The sequence below is a fragment of the Electrophorus electricus genome, chromosome 14 (genome assembly GCF_013358815.1).
Source record: "Electrophorus electricus isolate fEleEle1 chromosome 14, fEleEle1.pri, whole genome shotgun sequence".
NCBI lineage: Eukaryota > Metazoa > Chordata > Actinopteri > Gymnotiformes > Gymnotidae > Electrophorus > Electrophorus electricus.
Window position 1 is genome coordinate 21,266,851 of NC_049548.1, and position 21,987 is coordinate 21,288,837.

The 21,987-nt window shown below is 40.8% G+C and overlaps 1 protein-coding gene across 1 annotated transcript; it reads left to right on the plus strand.

Annotated features, from left to right (window-relative positions):
• The first annotated feature begins 18,903 nt into the window (after positions 1 to 18,903).
• On the plus strand, positions 18,904 to 21,295 carry LOC118242429. Its single transcript, XM_035533705.1, has 2 exons — positions 18,904 to 19,176; positions 19,605 to 21,295. The coding sequence occupies exons 1-2, from the start codon at positions 19,016 to 19,018 to the stop codon at positions 20,455 to 20,457; spliced, it is 1,014 nt and encodes a 337-aa protein (XP_035389598.1). The 5' UTR covers positions 18,904 to 19,015; the 3' UTR covers positions 20,458 to 21,295.
• The last annotated feature ends 692 nt before the right edge of the window (positions 21,296 to 21,987 follow it).

A 21,987-nucleotide genomic window follows, 5' to 3' on the forward strand; every position in this document is an offset into this window, starting at 1 on the left:
GCTCTCTGTACCAGGATCTTAAGATTCCTCAGAAAAGTTCTAAATCTTTATGCTTTTAAACAGTCTTGCACCACTCTGCACACGTCACAGAGACATTCAAATTCTACTATTATATATCACACATCACCTTATGAAAGTACAGAGAATTACTTGGCTTTTCTTTGACCCGAAAACATTTTAAAATCTTGTAATGTCACCTAGTGTTCGAAGCTTAATAATGCAACAGGCAGACATACACCATCTGACATTAATGCGTTGTCAGGCTGGTTGGCAGCTTTTATCCAACTTATTCAACATGCCTAAAGCAGAACAAGAGAACATTTTAAAATAATATCTTATAAAAGAATTTAGTAGTTGAAATGTTAACATTAAAAAACCTATTTTTTAGCATGCAGGAAACTAAAGGGCTGAGTGTGTATGCCCATGCCTAAACTGTAACTTTGAACATATGTAGTGTTTATCATACAGTAAGAGTGATGAAAGCCAGTATGTGTCATGGTGTGATGTCACATTGTGTGATGTCAGTGTTGTGGCCATGTGCTTCAAACAGTGTCACTAATGTCTCAGGCTTTTGTTGTTCTACCTCACTGAGCATTTTTTGTTCTAGCTGCAAGCTAACGGTGCTTTAACCTACCTATGCTTTAGTTATCTTAATTGAGGTTCATCGCTAGAGAGTGCTGGTCATTTTTATAACCACAGCTTTCTTTTATTTCTATATTTTATTATGGAAGAAGTTGTAACATTTACTGGGAGGTGCATGGCAGAGCAAGACATACCTGCTGTGGGCTTGTTTGCTGACCCCTCAGTGAAATTAAACGTGGTTGCTGAAGATGTTATCGTGTGGAAAATAAAAGGAAACCCCTTTCATCCACAACCTGGTGTGCATAGTTGAGTGGGACGGAACTCATTAGCTACTATTTTACAATCCCAATCAACCTAATGATATACTGTATAATATAACTCTAGTTTCGAGCTAAATACTTACAATTAGATTATTTATTTTAAATCACATACTTTCAAATAAAACGATAAAGCATTCTGGTACTTATTTTTCTAATTACTGAGATATTCAAGCCTGGATAACTGTTGTCAGATATTCAAGCTTCAGTGTTAGACAGCAAACATTCAGTTGGCTGAGGTTGTCCTGCAAATTACAAATGTTTTAGGCTTACATTGCCTCATGTGCAATCACAGCTTTATCAAATGAAAATGGAAAAAAGAAAGAAAAAATTATGTATTTTGGATAGCAAGTCCACACGTGAAGTACAGACTGCATGGATGAATAAGTCCAAACTGTTGGCATGCGTTCTGCCTGAGGCAGTGCGTGCGGGAAAACTGCTATTGGCACGTCCCTCATTTTTGAAGCGATTAACATTGCTGTTCTAAGACAGACATCTGTTTTTGATATCTTTTACATCCTATAAATGGGGACTGCTCCATATTCTGTGCGATTATTTAAATCTGGATCTTAAAAACATTTTCCTTTGTGCAGGTTTCGATTTAGGGTTACAGGTACAGCATCATTTTTGTCTTGGCTGCTCATCCGTCAGATAAAAATAAATAGCCCATCAAATAAATAGGAAAGACCCATTGTTGTGCAGTGAGCCCAGTCAACCCTCTTTGAGAAACAGAAAACCCTAAGTTTCTTTCAACTCTAAGCCAACTGGGTTTTCAATAAACCCACTTTCTGAAACAGACCCCTGGGTGTACATTTTTAAATCTAAGTGTTCACTGACCTTTTCTGGCCAACACTGTGGATGTTTACTCAATGTGCTTAAAAGCAGACATGATCAGAAAACTGTGCATTTGTGTGTGTTTATTTATCAGGTTAGACTGTGCTTGTCTATAATTGTGACTTAGATCATCAGACCACTGTTATGGCCTTGACTTTGCAACAAAGCTGTAAAAGAGTGATGAGAAAACCAGCAAACAGAAGTGAATGTAGTAAGATGGAAAACACAAGGAAATGCCATTTAGTTGTTGCTGGTGTATTATACACAACACACACACACACACACACACACACACACACACACACACACACACACACACACACACACACACACACACACACACACACACACACACACACACAATGGAGTAGCATCAATAATAGAGTTTTGTTTATTTGTTTGCTTATTTGTTTGCCCCAGGCCACATGACTCCCTGACACTAGTGCCCCAGGCCACATGACTCCCGATATCCATACCCCACGCCTTACTGATATCAGTACCACATGTCTCCCTGACAATAGTACCCCATGCCACATGTCTCCCTGGTACAAGCTGTCTGCCAACACTGTCAATCACTCTGACCCTGACCTAACACACCTACCTGTCTCCCATCAATCCCAGTCCATGTTATGTCTTTGGATTTGTGAATGTGAATTTGATTTTCTTTACTGATGTCCTACACTTTTTCAATAAATTAAATTCCCTCTCAAAGAAACCTCTCTATATATTTCCAAAATGTCAGATGACAAAATCTTTTGATGAGTGAAAACTGTTGATAAACAGTTAAAGCCATTATTTGTGCTTGTATTAATATGCCAGATAATAATTTTTGAAATCATCTTCTGAGTATGTGTCACTAGGAACAGCTGGTATATAAAAAACAAAGACTTTTAGTAGCTTTTCAGTTCATTTAAATCATTAGTTAGGTTAATCAAATTCAACCAAGAGAGAAGCAAAAACATTACCTGCACTCAGATGAGCTACGGGTCTCTCCAGGTTTGTCCTCAATTAAACCTTTATTAAAACTGTTAACTGTAGTCCCGTCCACTGTGCTTGGTTCAACCACTTTCGTCTGAGATCTTTCAACAATACCCAGTCGCCTGGAGCGATGTCATGCAGGTGCTTGTCTGCGGGGCTCGGCAAGACAGCTTGCACCTGTTTGGATACAATGGACAGGGCACGGTGCAATGACATTCAGTACTGTACCATAGACTCAGTTAGGAGTACACTATCCGTCAGTGGAGGCTCTACACCTGTGTTGGGTGGTCTGCCGTCTCAAAGGCACTGAGCATCGTGCGCTTTTGGGGTCTGGTCCGCATCTGCCACAGGACCAATGGTAAACACTGGACCCAGTTAAGTCCCAGTTTCAGAGTACCGTTAGCCTGCTCCACCGCCGCTGCGCTAGCGGGGTGGTAACTGCAATGTTTCTTCATGTCAATACCTAGATGTTTGGTTAGTTCTATAAGGCCTTGATGTACAAACGGTGTGCCGTTGTCACTTGAGATGCGCTTTGGTAGGCCCCACCTAGGAATGATTTCCCTTAGGAACATCTTAGCTACCATTTGTGCGTCTTGCTTGGTCGTGGGAAACGCTTCTACCCACTTGCTGAACATACACACACACACACACACCAGCATGTACTTCTTACCCTCTGCCTGGGTTAATTCAACAAAGTCAACCTGCCAATGTTGAAATGGTTCGATTGCTGGCGGGTGTCCCGCCACTGGGGTCTGCGTGGAGGTTCCCTTGAGGGAGTGCTGCGCACAAAACAAGACAGCTGGAACATAAATTTTGGGTAAGTCTTGTGATTCCTTGTGCAAACCAATACTTTGATATGCTGTCTAAGATTCCCCCTTTGCTCATGTGGCTACGCCCATGAGCAATTCTAATCAGGCCCTGCATGTATGATTTGGGTAGGCAAGGTTTGCCCTTGGGTGTGTGTGTTCAAACGCCATCGCACACTGTGCAGTCTGGTCACCTCCACTTGGGGCATTCAGTGGCAGTGGCCCCTGACTGAAGTGCTCGTAATGTGGCTTGCGGGCTAGTAGCTGTTTCCTGCACTGCTTGCACAGCAGTTTTAGTTGCGGTTGCCTTTGCTACCTTGTCTGTGAAATTATTCCCCTTGCTAATTTGGTCTTCTGTGGTTCTGTGAGCTGCACATTTCACAACTGCAATTGTTTTAGGCAGCAAAATGGCTTCTAGCAGTGTGTTTACAAGATGGTGATGTTTAATATATTTACCTGAGCTTGTTAGGAATTGCCTATGCTTCTATATGGCTCCAAAATCATGAACAACCCGCCAAGAATATCTGGAATCAGTGTAAATATTAACAGTTTTGTCTGCAGCTAGTTTGCATGCTTCCGTTAGGGTTACTAGTTCTGCAGCTTGCGCTGAATAGGAAGACGGTAACACTTCTGTTTTGAAGTAGGAAGGAGTGTAGCTGGGTTCAGTGTTGTACACCTTTTAACAGTTATGTTAGGTATGTCTAAGAGGGTGGTGTGGTATTGCAGCCATCGCTGGGCTGACAAGTGTGACACTCTCTGGTCCTGCAGTATTCGGTGTACTGTGTGTGGGACTAAAACAGTAAGAGGGGAGTATGCCACTATATCTCTTGAGGCTAGGATGGCCTTCTCGGCAGCTGCTATTGCTCTGAGGCAAGCTGGTAGCCCTTGTGCCACCGTGTCTAATTTTGCCTAGAAGTAAGCTACTGGTCTTTGATGGGTTCTATGTTTCTGGCATAGAACCGACGTCATATAAGCACCTTTCTAATCTACCGTCTAAGTGAAAAGTTTGTTGGGATCAGAGAAACCTAGGGCGAGCAGGCATTGTAGTGCTTGTTTCAATTCTACAAACGCCTTTTCTTCCTTTGGGGTCCAGGCCAACTGCACCGCATTCCCGGCTTCGGTGGGAATGATGGCCCGTAGTGGTCCCTCCAGTTCTGCATAGGACAGAATAAACATGCGACATTAGGAACACATGCCTAAAAAAGATAACACCTGTTTCTTTGTGGTTGGCTTAGGTAGCGAAATGATAGCTTGTGCTCGGTTGTGAGACAGCCTGTGTGTATTCCCCTTAATGATATGCCCCAAGAAAGTTGCTTCGTCTTTACAGTTCTGTAATTTTGCAACTAGCTTTATGCCCTTCTGCAGCTAAATGTTTCAACAGACATAAAGTGGCTTGCTTGCACAACTCCTCTGTTGGCGCCGCTAATAATAAATCATCCACGTATTGCAGCAGAGTTGTGCCTACAGGAAGGGTAAGACCTTCTAAGCTTTCTCTTAATGCTGCATTATAAATGGTTGGCAATTCACAATAGCCCTGAAAGAGGTGTGTAAACGTGTAGGGTTTTCCTTCAAAGGAAAAAGCAAACCAATACTGGCTATCTGGATGTATCGGTACACTCAGAAAAGTATTCGCCGGGTCCACAATGGTGAACCATCGACTGTCATGTGCTATTTGTGACAATATAGTGTGCGGATTTGGCACTTCAGGTGCCCTTGCTTGTACTGCTGCATTTACTGCTTGTAAGTCTTGTACAAATCTCCACTCATCACGCCCTGGTTTCTCCACAGGACATTTGGGGGTACGGACAGGTGAGGATGGGCATGGTATTATTACACCGGCATCTCGAAGGGATCGGAATACTGGCCTAATACCTTTTTTAACCTCCTTTTTTAATGGCTATTGGGGTTGTCTTGGTCTGTATACGCATGATTTGTACTGGCTCACAATTTTTGATTAATCTCACATTGTTTTTCCCATTAGCCCATAAGATATCTGGTACCTCGCTCAAATAATTATCATGCTCGGATTCCGATGCTACAAAGTTAGTCAAGGGTGCACTCTGGTGAGGTGAGGTAAGCCATTTGGAATGCATCTACTCCTGCATTATAGTAAATAGTGGATTGTTCAGTGGGTTCCCATCTGTGGAGATGACTCAGTCATCTTATCCAGGGTCCAACCTCCCGCCATTGTCTAAAAGGATTATTTCTTCCTAGTGAGACATGGGGGATGGAGTACTCAACATCATACCAACGTTTTTGTTCATCGGACAGTTCAGCATGGGCAGCTACAAAATCATTATCCCAATACAAATATTTAGTTCTAATGGTCTCTAGGTTTTCAATGACCAAAAAAAGCTTCTGCATACTGCTTATCTGGACCATCGCAAACATATGCAGTCACATGCAAACATTCCACATCCATATAATTAAATTTACCATTAGTTGCCCTTCTGACGGTTTCGATCATGTGTTCGGTTATTTTCCTTGACCCACCTTGCAACCCCCACTCATATATATATATATCCCGGCTCCCCCTCTCCCAGCAGCACCATCTGTGCACTGGCGTCACCTTCCATGAACACTAAGTCCATTTGGGGAGCTTACTAAAGTACAACTCAATTTCCACATCAAATCTACAGCCAACAGGTTGATTGGGCACACAGAGGAAATAAGGAACCCATGTCGAAACTTTTGTTCCCCCACCTGACATTGGAGAGGCGCAGACATTCTTTCATGCACCACCTTTCCACTCGCATTATGGACACCGTCCTATTAGTAATTGGTACATTGAACCCTTTGGCTTGAATTACTGAGTGCGTGACACCGATACCTACTAAAAACTTCGATTGTTTGCTGTTTACAGTTAAGATAACTTGGGGTAATGCTAGGGGTCCCTTACTTAATTGTTGAGAATACATGGAATAAAAATCTGGCACTTCCCTTTTCTGATGGGGTTAGTGGTCCCTCACAGCCATTCCGCCTCTCCTCCGCCTGTCAGTACACCTCTTCCAGATCGTTTCACGTGGCTTGTCCATCTGGGTCTGGACAGTCTCTGAAAAAATGTCCTTCTTTTCCACAGTTGTAACATCGATTTCTCCATGACATGTCTCTCCCTCCTGGAGCATCTTGCTCCCTTCCTCGTCCTCTCCCCCTGGGAGCCACTTGTTGCATCATGGTGAACATGGCTTGATCCATGTTGTCTGCTCTGTTCTTTGAATTTGAGCTTCATGATGTCTGACATAGTCTTCAGCCAGTCTGCTGAGTCTGAACGAGGTGTCAGCATCCATTTCCTGGTTAACCGCTCTGAGGGTGATGCCTTCGTTCTATGGCGTGGGCTTCATCTAAGAGACCAGTGTGTGGTCCTGCTTGAGGCAGTCCATAGGAGGGTGGACGTTCTGCTGCCACTGGATCAGGCACCACGGCTGCTGGTTTCCATTGCGATGGAGCGGAGTCGAGATCGGGATCGGCTCTGGAGGACACACACTGAGAAGTGGAGTTAGGTTCATCCCCCCTCCCAGTCTCCTTAATTTTTTTTTTGTTTGTTTTTTTTCCTGTTATCCACATTTTAAGACTTGCTATAATATTCCCATGGTGTCTATCCCATACCTTACGCTGACCAGAATCCCCTGGTCGGTTTTCCATACGTCTAAGTATATTATTAAGCAGTTTCACACTCAAGCTCCCATTCTGATGGAACCCATAACAATGTACCCATATGAGCAACCACTTTATGGCACTCTCCCTATAGGCCCTTGGCATGTCATTATGTAAGGGCTGGCTCCACTCGGACGGGTCATATTGCATTAATTTAGTATTTTGGGATCTCATTTTATTACTCTCTCAGTGCATGCGTTGCTGTAATTTAGTCCCATTAACATATCTTATGCTCCGTTCACTCGTGGACTGATTCTGCTCCCAGCTCCGGACCTATTACGTCTCCTAGACGTCCCTAATCTCACGTCTGAGCAATAGGGGCCTCACTATCAGCCGGCTACTGATTCACTTTACTTTGCAACGTCGTAACAAAGCTATTTCAAGTACATCTGAAATATTCTTATGCTAGAGGAGAACTCCCGAACGGCCACACAGAGGGAATATAAACGTCTGCGTACTTACACAATCACTGCTCTCTCCCACTCACGGTTCTTTTTGAAGATGAGGCAGGCACCGCAAGATGAGGGAAAACACCTTCACTCTGGCGGTACTTTTCCCCGACTGGGTGTTCCTTCCCAGCTCAGACTTGCCAAGGAGCGTCCTCAGTGAAGTGTTGATTTTCCCTCCTCGGCGGTGGAGCTGCGCATCCTGCCGACAACACCAAATTGTGGTGGAAAAATGAGAGCACATCAAACACAGACAGCCTTATGCATTGAGTAGTAAAAGGTTTATTGAGTTCTGTTGCCTGTATAACAGAGAAAAAGAACTGACTCGCAGTACAAGTCCCCCTCGCCTTATACACAGAGACGAAAAGAAAGAAAAGAGAAAAAACAGCTCCTACAAGGTATCTGAACTTTATGTTTTTGTTAGCCTGAGCGCAGGTGCCGTCTTCTATCTCTACGGTTAGAACAGTCTTCTTCTATTTCTATGGGTAGAACAGCATGTGAGCCGCTGATGTGCTTGGCTCTCGCGCCTATCTACGGACTGTTATGCTGTGACTATAGAAACACAAAGCAAAGTAAAGTGAGGCAAAGTAAATTTCCACAAAAGTGTGACAGTGTAACCACTATCTGTTGTCTGTTGTCTTCCTTTATGGTGCCTGTATATACCTATATACAGTCCATTTTGTGAGACAGTTTTATGTGACAAAATATTGCCCCATCATCATCCTCATCATCATCATCGCCTCAGTGAGTGAGAGTGTGTGTGTGTGTGTGTGTGTGTGTTGGTGAGAGAGTGTGTTGCCACCTCAATGCAATAGCTGCTTCGTGGGTTGAGCACCGTGGGGATGTCTGTCCGCATGTTCATCAGGGGGTCACAGGCTTCTACGCTTCTATCCATCTACAAATGCAGTAAAGAGAGATTCTTCTGAATGTGTTACTTTGGGGTAGAAGTTACATTAATTACAGTCACCTTACATCTGGGAACTACCGATCCTCTGGTAAATTCTGCAGTCTCGACAAGAGCAGACAAAAAGGAGATATTTACTTCTTAGAGGTCACTGGTGCGGCTCACAGTCACTGGCATGGTGCATGGATGGAGACAGTGGCCGACTAGACACTTAACCTGAAACAGAGGACATGCAAACAAAACAACTGACCTGGGGTTGTAACCGTATGTATGTGTATCTGATTGAGGTCCGTGTTATTGTGTGTCATATACTAGGCGTAAGTGTGTGCATGTGGTCCATACAACATAGATCTGCTCTCCATAGGTGATCACTCCCACTCCAGTACATCTGCTCCTCATGGGAGCGATGAGACTCCAGCGTCACGGTATTGGGTATAGTTAATTCTGATATCTAGAAGTACAAAATACATAAGGTCTCTTTTAAACAGTGTGTAATAAACAATATGTATTAGAGTTTGATAAACAACACCAGTGTAATACACAATACCCTGCAATAAGTATCAATTTTGTCAGTCAATATGGGAGGAGGGTCAGTTGTCATTTAAATATTCCACAAATAGATGGGTCTTCAGTCTGTGTTTGAAGACTGCAAGGGACTCTGCTGTCTGGACAGCAAGTGGGAATTCATTCTTCCATGAGACCTGAAGCACGATGTTGCATGTTTACTCACTCTTCATTTTCCTCTTTTACCAGCATCGGTGTGATGGCTTATGATTCGTGCTTCTTTTAGAATACTTGGAAAAATGGCAAATAATTCAGAGCATTTTGCTTACCTCAGTGTGCTAAACATTTGATTGATCTACACTACAAGCTATGTCATATACACCATTCTTATCCAATTTGGCTTTGACTTAATTTGCAATATATTTTTTTATTTAGTGTATTGAGCTGCAGTGTCTTGTCAACATTCAGCTTAGGTCAATGCCAAAGATAATGCCCAAGATAATGCCAGAGATGTACGTGTCCCACTGATTTTGATGTGTTGTGGATCAGTGTGTATTCTGGCTCAGTGTGCCTGTGACAAAATTGTTTTTAAACAGCTAGTTTTCATTTTTTTAATGAACAAAGTGTTCATGCCAACCTGCTGAGCCAACTTCAGCTGTCCTGTGTTTCCATGTAGGTGACTTTGCAAGTCTCGACTGTGTTGGCAGTGTTTCTATTGGTGTGGTTACAACCCTGATTATTGACAGGCATACTGAAGCTGGCAAAAGGCACAGGTAGCCTCCTAAATATTCCACTCTACCCCAGGACTTGCGTTGTGTCCACTTGACTTTTCATGACCACCTCTTCAGTTTCAGCCTTGTTGGCATGTATGTTTTGTCACGACTTCTAAGACATCACGTCACCACTGTGTAACAATTTCTCTCATAGGTGCTTTATCAAATGATCGATTTACAACTTGGTCAACTCTTGATTCTTCTATGTAGAAAAAAGTAGCGCAAGGTTATCTTTCCTGAAAAGGTAGCCAAGGCAGCAGTTTGTCAGCAAAGGGCTTAGTGTTGGGAGCCTCCCCACCTGGAGGATTGATCATTTGATTGATCCACTCTACGAGTTAAGTCATATGTACCTTTTCTATCAAATTTGGCTTTGACTCAATTTGCCGTACGTTTTCTTATTGTATTGTAATTTATTGTACTGAGCTGCAGAGTCTTGACAACATTCAGCTTAGGTCAATGCCTGAGATAATGCATTGCACTTTCCTCCATGGTTTTGATCTATTTTCTGGCTCAGTGTGCCTCTGACAAAATGCTGTCCAACTGAGCACCTAGTGTACAGAGTCTCCCCATCAGGGAATCAAACCCCAGTCTTACGCATGACAGGCACAGATATTATCCACTACAATAACAAGGACATGTGGGTGTGTGTTCCCCACCCAGGACCATATACAGGTGTAGAGATCAGTTTAGCAAACACTCGATCCAGAAGTTATTTTTCATAACAGGTCAGGCAATATACGCTCCAGTTGTGAAAGATGGTCAGGAGGTGATGCTGCTGCCGCTGTTGCTTCTGTTGACTAAACAATGTTGATAACAACTTTAGGAATTGATTGGGAAAAAAATTGATTATTTTCAGTAAGCAGTTAGAATTCTTTATCAGATCAGTCACATGATGGGGGAGGCATTCTTAATTCCTCCTCCCAGTCGAACAGAGTCAACCCCTGATCCCCATCATCCAAGCCATCTTGGAAAAAAAATTGATTCAATTATTCTGGTATAAACGTGATTAATAATCATGCTTTTAAAATTATACTTACACGGTGATGGTGGCCTACAGGTTAGTGGTTGAACAGCTTGAATAGGCCTAGAGTTATTTAGACGTATGTAATAAGCCACATTGACCTGTACATACGTTTCTATAGATGTTGCCGGTTGTATGAGGTCCCCTGAAAAGATTGTGAGCTCAGCCAGGGGGCTCGATGAATAGTGGATGACGATAGAGGGATTCACCCCTTCTGCCTCTGTGTGACAAATGAATGCACTGCATAAACCTTTAGACAAAATGCGGTCTTTTAACATATGTTAGACTCGCTCTAGAATGGATTAACTTGTATCAACTCATTCATTATATGAACTGTTTCATCACCATGTGTCCTTATATCGGCTGATAAAAATTAACAAAAATTTTAATATGATAAATAAAATACATAAAAATAAAATGTCTAAAAGTTCACAAATAAGAAATTACCTTGATCAGCAATTCTCTCCACAGATTCAAGGAACTCGTGATCGTCTGAACCTACAAAAATACACAGAATAGCATTATAGACCGTGCATAGGAAAGATCATCATGATGGTATCCTTTATACTAAAACGCATTGATGTTACTTCATTTAATGTTTAATTTAAGTAAATAGAATCACCTACTTCTAAGTTAAAGTTTTTCTATATAGCTAGCCATGAGAATAAGAATAGCCGTCGATCAAAAGAGTTTCAGTCGATCAAAATGTTTCACAGACTCTAAAACACATTGGGCATATTACATAATGATCAGTAGTCATCAGAATAAAGACAATATAATTTCCTAGATAGTTCACGAAAAGAATAGTTACAATAGCTTGTACATAATACGTATTGATTGTTTGATAAAATACAATTAATTTACACAACCGGTAGAGATATCCAATCGGCTAATTCATAAAATACCTTCATGAAAGAACATTGCTATTTTCCCCCTAGTTTAGCTAATATGTGGCGGTGATAAAAGACGACTGACCAATGTACTCATTTTCTAATCCGATTAACAATTTTCAGATCCTGACAGTACAGGTCTTGTAGGTTTTATCTAGACCTGAATTTAGGCCCCAACGAGTTAAATCAAACAACGAACGATAAAGTCTTTCAACCATTAGCTAAATAAATAGCTAAATACATGTTAGCCTTTTTAGTAACATATACTAATATAAGTTATAACATGAATGGATAAAAAGAGCGTACCTGTTGATAACTGCTGAGCCATGTGCATGTTCGTTCAGAGGTCTTGGCAAAAGTTTTCAGATGTATCGCTTACAATTACGACTGTGACCTAAAGGCGTGAAGTACCGTAAAACACGGCTTTAAGAAAGAAATGTAGATGGGGAAAAGAGATGGTTTTCGAATAAAAGCTGTAAATTACAATTCACCCCTCCACAACACCACTCTCAGATGTGGAATGCACTGTAAAGTGTTAAGGGCCCAACATGTGATAACGGACAAGAACCTTGTGTGATAAAACTTATAGAGTAAGTACATTTGCTTAGAGATCAGAGAAAAAATAAATAAAAGGAAACTTTATGTTTTGTGAAAAGTTTACTTATTGCCCTGTTTTAGTACATATGGCAGATAAGATGTGAGGAGGTGTGAGAGAGAGAGTGTGTGTGTCAATGACCCCTGACTGCAGAGTGTGTGTCAGAGAGGATACTGAACACACAGCGAAAGTGGAGAAAAACTGAGACTGAAAACTTTAATTTTCTTTAATCACAACAATATTTCTCAATTAGAGAAACCTCTTATACACAGGTCTGGTTGGTTGGGCAGAAAGAAAAAGGTGGCAAAATTTGAAATTTTGGGGCATATATCAATTTTTGTCAGAATTGGTTTTCATGTAAATTAGGGGGAGGGACTCGGGAGGAGGTGTGACTTTTTAGAGAATCAGCCAATGGGAGGGGAGTGGGATGGGTGAGTGAGTGGGTGGGTGAGTAAGAGAGAGAGGCAGACAGCGACACAACTGAGACCCATACACATGTTTGAGTATCAGTACATGACCGGCAGTGGAGCAGAGCGGACATTAAATACTATTTGGTACATATTCGTTTAAGACTGATAACTTTTATTTACTTTAATCACTTGATCTTTAATCACTATTTCTCAAATTAAAAAAAAAAAGTCAATAAAACTATTTTGAGGATCCCTCATTGTGTTTTATTTTATTTTCATATAATGTCACATCATATCATATTATATATAGATAGATAGATAGATAGATAGATAGATAGATAGATAGATAGATAGATAGATAGACTGCTGTCAAATCAATCAGTAAAATCAAGCATTAAATCATTTTTACCATTAGTATATACTATCTCTCTCTCATACACAGTCATGTACACGCGCGCGCACACACACACACACACACACACACACACACACACACACACACACACACACATTGTTTTTGTATCGGAGTAGTTGCTGAAGTCAAACTTCACACACATATATGCACTCCTTTTGCACTCTTGCACATCATTCCTACTTACTGCTAGAGTACTGTACTAAATCAGCACTGTACTCTGAACTGTTCTGGCTGCTACCAGTGACTGCTATGTTCAGTATAGTGTGTCACTGACTCCTATGCACAACCCACTTTACATATTCCCAATACTATGTACTGGTAAAAATAAATGCACTGTCTGTTCTTTGTATATTGGTCCTGTCCTGTAATTATTTATTGTATGACATTATTGTACTGGATTGTATTGTTTGCACTCGTGTAGAGTGCTGTCTGTTGCACTTGTTTTATGTTGCACCATGGTCCGAGAGGAACATCGTTTCATTTTTGCAGTGTACTTGTATAAAGCTGAAATGACAATAAAAGCCTTTTGAAGGTTGAACTTGAACTAATAGGTGGGAACATTTTTATCACACTAATTTCACCTGAGCACTTAGTCTGCATATTTCTAAATAAAAAGAAACAGTTCTTACAAACAATATAAAGCACACAACTAATTTTTCATATATAAACTGGCTTCTCCTACCACTAATTCAGAAGTACTTTGCTTGCACAGGTGATGAAGGACCTCAAAAACTGTTCATTATTCAAAGACAAAACATTAGAGAATATTCAAGGAAACAATGTTTAAATATGACTCAATTTTTTAAACATCTATGTGCAAATCAGGAGTGAAAGACAAGTTAGAGAAAATGTCTGACAATATGCTATTTCACTAGTTAGTACTGACATACACTTTTTGGCATCGGGCCCCATTCTTACATACTGCCACTGGACACATATATGCGCAATAGGTTTGCTAGCTCATTTTGGATCCCAGTACCTGCTAGGTTAAGTGATTGTCCTTTACTGCCCTTTACTGACATGCTTACCACGGTCAACATACAGGTTTTGGGACTCACTAGCGCTCTTGTGCTTTCTTGCCCCTCACCCCACCCTAGACCCTAGTTCCACATACAGATTGAACACCCTGAAAGCAGTTTGAGCACAGAGAAAGCTATAACACCAAATCAAGCATGTTGGATGGTGTAATATATACTTGGAGTGGGATGGTCCGTTCATTGGTCCACTACAGCTGTCCTGTCCATGTCTGTCTGTCTGTCTAATGGATCCCACTCTGAGTATATATGAATGGGCACCAAATGGACACTGGTCAGAAAAGGTCAGGGAAGGCCGGATTGGCCCCAAAGTGCATCCATTCGCAAAGTGGCACCCCCAAGGACAAAAATGGAAGTGCCTGACACCTAGAAGTTAAGGAACAGAAAGTAACTTTCCCTAACTTGTAGGGTCACATGATTTCACTGGCGGGGTAAGGGAGGCTTCAGAGACAACATATTAAAGTGCCAGACCCCTAGAGCTTATGAAACAGGGAGTAGTTTTCCGTAAGCTGTGGCAACTCGAGCTTCTGATATGTTATTCGCCATCCAGATGAGCCACCGGTCGACACGACAAAGTCTGGGCCCCTCCCTAATACACTGTTTGTAAACATTCCACTCCAAGTATATTTCCATTCATATCTCATATACTTGTTTTGGACATCCTTTAGAAAGGTCAGATTGACATAAAAATTCATTATGTTTGCCAGGGCCAACCCATGAGACAGTGTGTGAAAGGAGAACACCCTAGTTTGTTGTTTTCTATTACAACAACCCAGAAGATTTCGCCCTGCATTGTGTGCAGATTTGAAAGGACACAGACACACAGGAGCAGGAAGAAAACATTTTTCAAGAATAAATTTGTTGATTTTTTTTCTTGGCTGGGGAAGGGCATAGCAACACGACTGTCTGATATGTTATTTGGGGCACCCAGCTGTGTCAGCATTTGATGCGGTAAAGTCTGTGCCCCGTCCTAAACACTGTTTGTAAACACCCCACTCCAAGCACATTTCCATTCATATGTCATATACTTGTTTTGGATACCCGTTGATTTTTGTTGTTTCTGATCACTTAGGGGGCCACTGCCCCAATATGTCATCCAAGAGACCTCCTACATCCCACCCATGAAATTTCATGACCCTACGTGGTCCTGATCCTGAAACGATAACCCTATCCCTTGATATGTATTTTTTAGGGCTCTAAGCACCAGCGGTGCAACATAGGAGCCACCAACTCGCTAGCTAGATACTAGAACTAAGTGATTTGAAGTGTCCCAAGTTTGAAGTTTCTAGGTTAAAAGGTTTACGTACGCCAACTCGTAACATAAGCTCTCATAGTCAATGCATATGAATAGGAGAGGCCTAACTTACATTTCAGGGCCCTAAACACAAGCCGTACAATGTAGGTGTCCGAAACACGCTAGCTAGATACTAGACCTAAGTGAGATGAAGTCTTCCAGGTTTGAAGTCTCTAGGCTAAAAGCTCTACGTACACCAACCCGTAACATATGCACTTAAAGGCAATGCATTTGAATAGGAGAGGCCTAACTAACGTTTCAGGGCCCTAAACACAACGTAGGTGTCCAAAACTCAAGCTAGATACTAGACCTAAGTGCGATGAAGTCTTCCAAGTTTGAAGTGTCTAGGTAAAAGGTGGGCATAGGCCAATCCTTAACATGTGCTCTTCTACTTTCTGACAGTCCCACTTTCTGACAGTCCCACTTCAAAGTATATTTGAATTATGTCAAATATATTGCCCGTGGGATCCCAAATACACTGCATGTGGGATGGTGTCCAAAGTTTCCAAAGTATTATTGTAAAAGATTATTTTGATGCTTTAATACCAATTTTCCTTGTAACCCATCTCTACCTGAACTCATATCTGTCTCAAGAGTTGTGAAATTCTACTGTCCAAAACCCGTATATATTCTTGAATGGAATATACTTGAAATGGGATCATCAGATCTCTGAATTTGTGGGAGATATTTTGAAACTAACAGCACCATTATCTAAATCTGGGTCACTCTTACTAAGGTTGTGAGTTTGGATTAGATTGGAGAAAGTCAAACATTTGGACCAAAAAACCCCAAGGGGGTACATACACCTTGGAGTTTTTTTTGGGTGAAAATGTTGACTTTCTCCAATCTTCTCACAGATTAGGAGAGACCCAGATGTATACAGGGGCCCTCCTTTTTCCTTGATATCTTGTTCCAAAGATGAGATCTGACACTCCCACTTCAAGTATGTTTCAGTGGTGTATCAAATATATTGCAAATGGGATGGAAATCCCACTTCAAGTATGTTTCAGTGGTGTGTCAAAATACCAATTCAAATATGTCATTTAGTGTATCAAATATACAGCAAATGGGATGAAAACCTAAATTCAAATATGTCATTTAGTGTATCAAATATACAGCAAATGGGATGAAAACCTAAATTCAAATATGTCATCTAGTGTGTCAAATATACTGCAAATGGCATGAAAATGCCAATGCAAGTATGTCATCTAGTGTATCAAATATACTGCAAATGGCATGAAAATCCCAATGCAAGTATGTCATTTAGTGTGTCAAATATATTGCAAATGGGATGAAAATCCCAATTCAAATATATGTAATTTAGTTTGTCAAATATACTGCAAATATATCTCGGGCACTGACGTTTCCTTTTATTTTCCACACTATAAGAACTCCAGCAACCACATTTAATTTCACTGAGGGGTCAGCAAACAAGCCCACAGCAGGTATGTGTCGCTCTGCCATGCACCTCGCAGTAAATGTTACAACTTCTTCCATAATAAAATATATAATTAAAAGAAAACTGTGGTCATAAAAATGAACAGAACCCTCTAGCGATGAACCTCATTTATTTCAAGATAACTAAAGCATAGGTAGGTTAAAGCACCGTTAGCTTGCAGCTAGAACAAAAAATGCATAGTGAGGTAGAACAACAAAAGCCTGAGACTTTAGTGACACTGTTTGAAGCACATGACCACAACACTGACATCACTCCATGTGACATCACACCATGACACACACTGGCTTTCATCAATATATTGATTTCTATTGGCCATTGCAGCGCCATTGTCATTGAGTGAAAGCAATTCTCACAGAGGTTTGAAGGGGAGGGGAACTTTAATATTACTTCACAAGCGTTTTCAGTGGCAAACGTCGTGATTGGCAGCTGTTTCAACAAATAGTGGACACTTAGACTACTGTCAACCAGCTTCCACATTGTAAGCAGACAAAGTGTTGCGCATGCGTTTGACGCTGTTTGGCAAAACGCATGCAGCCGTAAGAATGATTTGATCGTCAAGTTTATGTGGAGTTGTCTGGGTGCTTCTAGGATGGACTAGCTACAATGTTTGCATTGCAAATCACTGGGTGTTTCCATTCACTGCTGGAAAAAATCGTAATCCTTCTACAAAATGTAAGTATAAATGAGAAAGATTATTATTTCTTTACAGTATTACAGCATTTACAGTATTACAGTATTTTCCCCTAATAACAATGATGCTATGAAGCTATAATTGTTGTGGAACTTACTAAAGTAACTTACTGTGATGTTTTAGCAAAAATATACATGCAAACTCAGTGTATAGTGACTTTGTGTGCATTTGGAGAGGTTTTTGGACACTGTGGAGATGTCTAGGACACCTAGTGGAAAATAGTGGAAAAGTGTTGAATTTATTTATTTACCCAAGTGAATCAGAAAATGTAGAGCATGACTGAAAATTAATCTCCAGCATCAAAAGACACATTATAAACCCCAAGAATCAAAGGTGTTTTTTTTGTTGTTTTTTTGTTTTTTTACATTTTTGTTTCGTATTAGATGAGCTCAAATGGAATCTAAACGATGGAAAAATAAGCTTGTATAATTGCAGATAACTAGTGTTAAAGTGAACAAGTGCAAATCGTTCAAAAATGAACTTAGACCTGGAGGTGCATAGACAGATGCACCACGCCCCCTAGCGGGCACGCGGGCGTCCCCAGACGGGCATACTCAAATAAATTACTTGATAAAATCGAATATTCTTAAAGTACAGTACATTTATCAACATAACATTTCTTAGGACTAATACAAGTACCTGCTTACCGATTTTCAGCCGTCTACATGCATCCGTTCGCCAGAAATCCCATGCTGAATACACCGTGTTTTTCGGCTAAATTTACACAAACACGTGCCTGCCCTTTTAAGTTGCCTTTTAAAACATTCTTCCGATATAAGAGAACTTCAGATTTTGTAATAGAAAATTCAATTACCATCCAATAAACACCGTGACATGTTTAAAAAAGTATATAGAATGCTAATACAGCTCTTTATTAGCTTGCTCACTTCTTAGAGCAGAAACACACGTTCGGCTCCTTCGTAACCTAACACAAAATACGCAAACCTTTAGTTACATCAAACTGCACGTTACTATCCTAAAACTGTTCCTGAATAGAGCATTGTACCCTCCTTTCTTAGAATCCGTGTTTGTTATTCGTCCATCGAATAAACGTTCTCTTTGATTGCTTTGTTTTTCTACCTTTGGCAAGATTCCGTATTGTGTTGCTGTTCATGGTTGGCCTATCAAAAGAGCTTATAGTAATGGACCGTTGAAACCAAAGTGATTGAAACCACTTTCAGCAAATAGTATTCCGTCAAAAGAAAACATCGACACCTCATTTGCCTTGAATACTACACTACAGAGGTGGGGCGGGCCATGCGTAAACACAATATAAGGTCCTGTTGCGCACTAACATCCTCCGTTTTGCAAACGCATCGCATACGCAAGTTACTTCATTTTGGCTAATTCGCTTTGTTTTTGTAACACGTTCCGCTTTTGGAAAAAAAATGTTATTTTTATCACAGTAATGGAGAAGAAAAGGCGATTTACAGTTTTAGATGTTCATGATGAGCTATTTAGGCTTAGCGACGAGGAAGGTGAGAGCGATGACGGTTCCATGGCTGCTAGCATGGATTCTGCTGAGCAAGACGCTTTTGAGTTTGGAATCGATGCCGTGCTCGATGCACCGTAAGTATAAAATTCATATAGCATGCGTGATTCTTTATTGTAAAAGTTCAGTGTTGGTTACGTAATATTTAAATGTCCATTGAATTTGCTCCTATGTTGACTGAAACTCTAGTACTTGTTGTACTGTTTATCGCACTGATTGTGTAAGTCGTAACTCGCTCTGGATGAGCGTGTCTGCTAAATGACCTAAATGTAAAGGTAAATTATTGTTGTTTGAGATAGAGCTTATGTATATTTTGCACTAGGCATTGGTTAGCATTAGCACTGGTTAGCATTAGCACTGATCATCATTCTGAGGCACTATAGTGATGTAAATGTATGTAGTAAATGTAATAAATTTTCTTATTTACCATGACAATTTGCAATTTGTATTTATTTTCATCTTCATATTTTACTCATTTGGCTGTTATCCTGTCTTTTTCTTGCAGTGAAGAAAATTCCCCCTCCCCTCCCCCATCTGAGAGATTTCACACTTCTTCTGGCCCACCCCCAGAGCCATCAGCTTCTACCCCCTGCCAATCTGTGGACACTCCTCACACCTCAGGACTGCGTCGTCACAGAGGCAGCAGGAGCACAAGCCCACCCCAAGCAAAGAAAAAACTGTCAACACCGAAAGGTGCCAAAAGGAGCAGAAGAGCTCCAGCAATACCACCACCTGCAACACTAGAGGACAGATGGCATGACGCGTCGGAGGAAGATGAGCAGCCTCCTCCGTTGCAGTTTCGCCCCAGGAGGACCCCAGGAGTTCAGCTGGATTTTCAGAAGGACTACAGCCCTTCTGAAGTCTTCCAGCTGTTCTTCAGTCAAGAAGTGCTCCTGACCCTGTGCAATAACACCAACAAGTATGCAGCAAAGAGAACAGAGAAGGGCTTGAAGAGGCAGTGGACTGACATCAATGCTGACGAAATGCTTCGCTTTATCAGCATTGTAATTTATCTTGGACTAATGAAGCCTTCAGCTATTCGGGACCTGTGGAGGAAGGATCATTTGCACAGCCTCCCATTTCCTCCTTCAGTTATGACTGGGAAGCGGTATGAGGCCATCAGTGCAAACCTGCACATGAGTGACCCAGCAGCAGATGCCATCAATGATCAGCTTAGAGGTCAACCTGCCTATGACTGTCTCTTCCGCCTCAAGCCACTTATGGAACAGATCCTGACTGCCTGTCAAGCACATTATCAGCCACACCAGAACATTGCCGTAGACGAAAGGATGGTGGCCACCAATAATCATAGAACAAAAAAAAGTACACAGTCAAGTTATAAAACAGTAAAAACATAAGGATAAAGCACTGGATATTAAAATTATAAAACCTGCTAATACTGAGTGTACAATAGAAAAAGTAGTTAGAGGGATCAAACTTTATGATATTAAAAAAAAAGTTTATGAACCATGTAATTTTCAGACTCCCCACCTGAGATGGATTATGCAGATCTGTGCCCTTCAGAGCTATTAGACTGAAACAGGTCAAAAGCATTTATGACAGGCCTCACCCCACACGATCAACACAATGCTGAGCTGGGATTTGACCTCGCCATTAAGATTTGTATTCTAGTGTTCATCCTCTTCACTGGATGTTAAAAATAACCGCTGGCTATATGCACAGTAAATGGGGGAAGTGTGACTTGTGTGTCACCTAGAGGATTTCTTAATTGTTAATATTTTCTAAAACATTCCACCATTAATTATTGATCTTAAATAATGATATTCTTCCATTCCACTGAAACTTATATATATAAAAATATTTTATAGTTAATTTTGATCACCTGGCAAAAAAGTGTATATACTCAGCAAAAACCATCACAAAGGCAAAGTTCCTTCAAAAATGATTCAGTCATCAAAATAGCTTTAAACAAAAATCAAACAGTAAAATAAAGACAAATGCAACTTTTTGTAATTAATTAATAATTTGGCTATGCCCCTCCAAGCTCATTTTTGAACGCTTTGTACTTGTTCACTTGGGTAACACTAGTTATCTGAAATTGTACACATAGCACAATTACCATTCAGGATTCAAACTGAAGCAGACACTGGGGCAGGATATCCATTCCCATCCAGGCTTATTTTTCCATCATTTAGGTTCCATTTGAGCTCATGTAATACAAAAGAAAATGTCAAAAAACAAAAATGCCTTTGATTTTTGGAGTGTATAATGTGTCTTTTGATGCTGGAGATTCATTTTCAATCATGCTCTACATTTCCTGATTCACTTGGCTAAATAAATAAATTCAACACTTTTGAGTATATACATGAAATGACATAAGTGGCTACACACTGTTTTCCACTAGATGTCCTAGACATGTCCACAGTGTCCAAAAACCTCTCTAAATGCTCACAAAGCCATCAGTCACTGTACATCGAGTTAGCATGTTTGTTTTTGCTAAAACATCACAGTAAGTTAGACAAATACATCTTTTGTAATTAATTAATAACCCATCATCAGGTTTAGTTTAATGACTTTATTGAAGCTTCATATTATAATCCATGCCACATGATCATAATAATGATCTGAGCATAGTCTTCCTCCTCTTCATCACTCTGTCTCAGTGTCTCTTGCTCTGTGTCTGTTGAGAATAAACTGATGTAAGTATCATGCATGGAACCAGAGGAAAGTCCAACCTCGTGTGCCACACGGGTTTCTATGGCTGCTGCTCCCAGATGGGACCCCTGTCCATTTTAACCTCAATCCTGGCAGCAGCATTTGGGTGGCCTCCACTCTCTCACCCCTTGTTGCAAGTTTGCTGCAGCGCAGACATGGTTTGACATCATGACGTTCAAGATTTTTGCAATGCTCAACTGTCAGAAAAACGT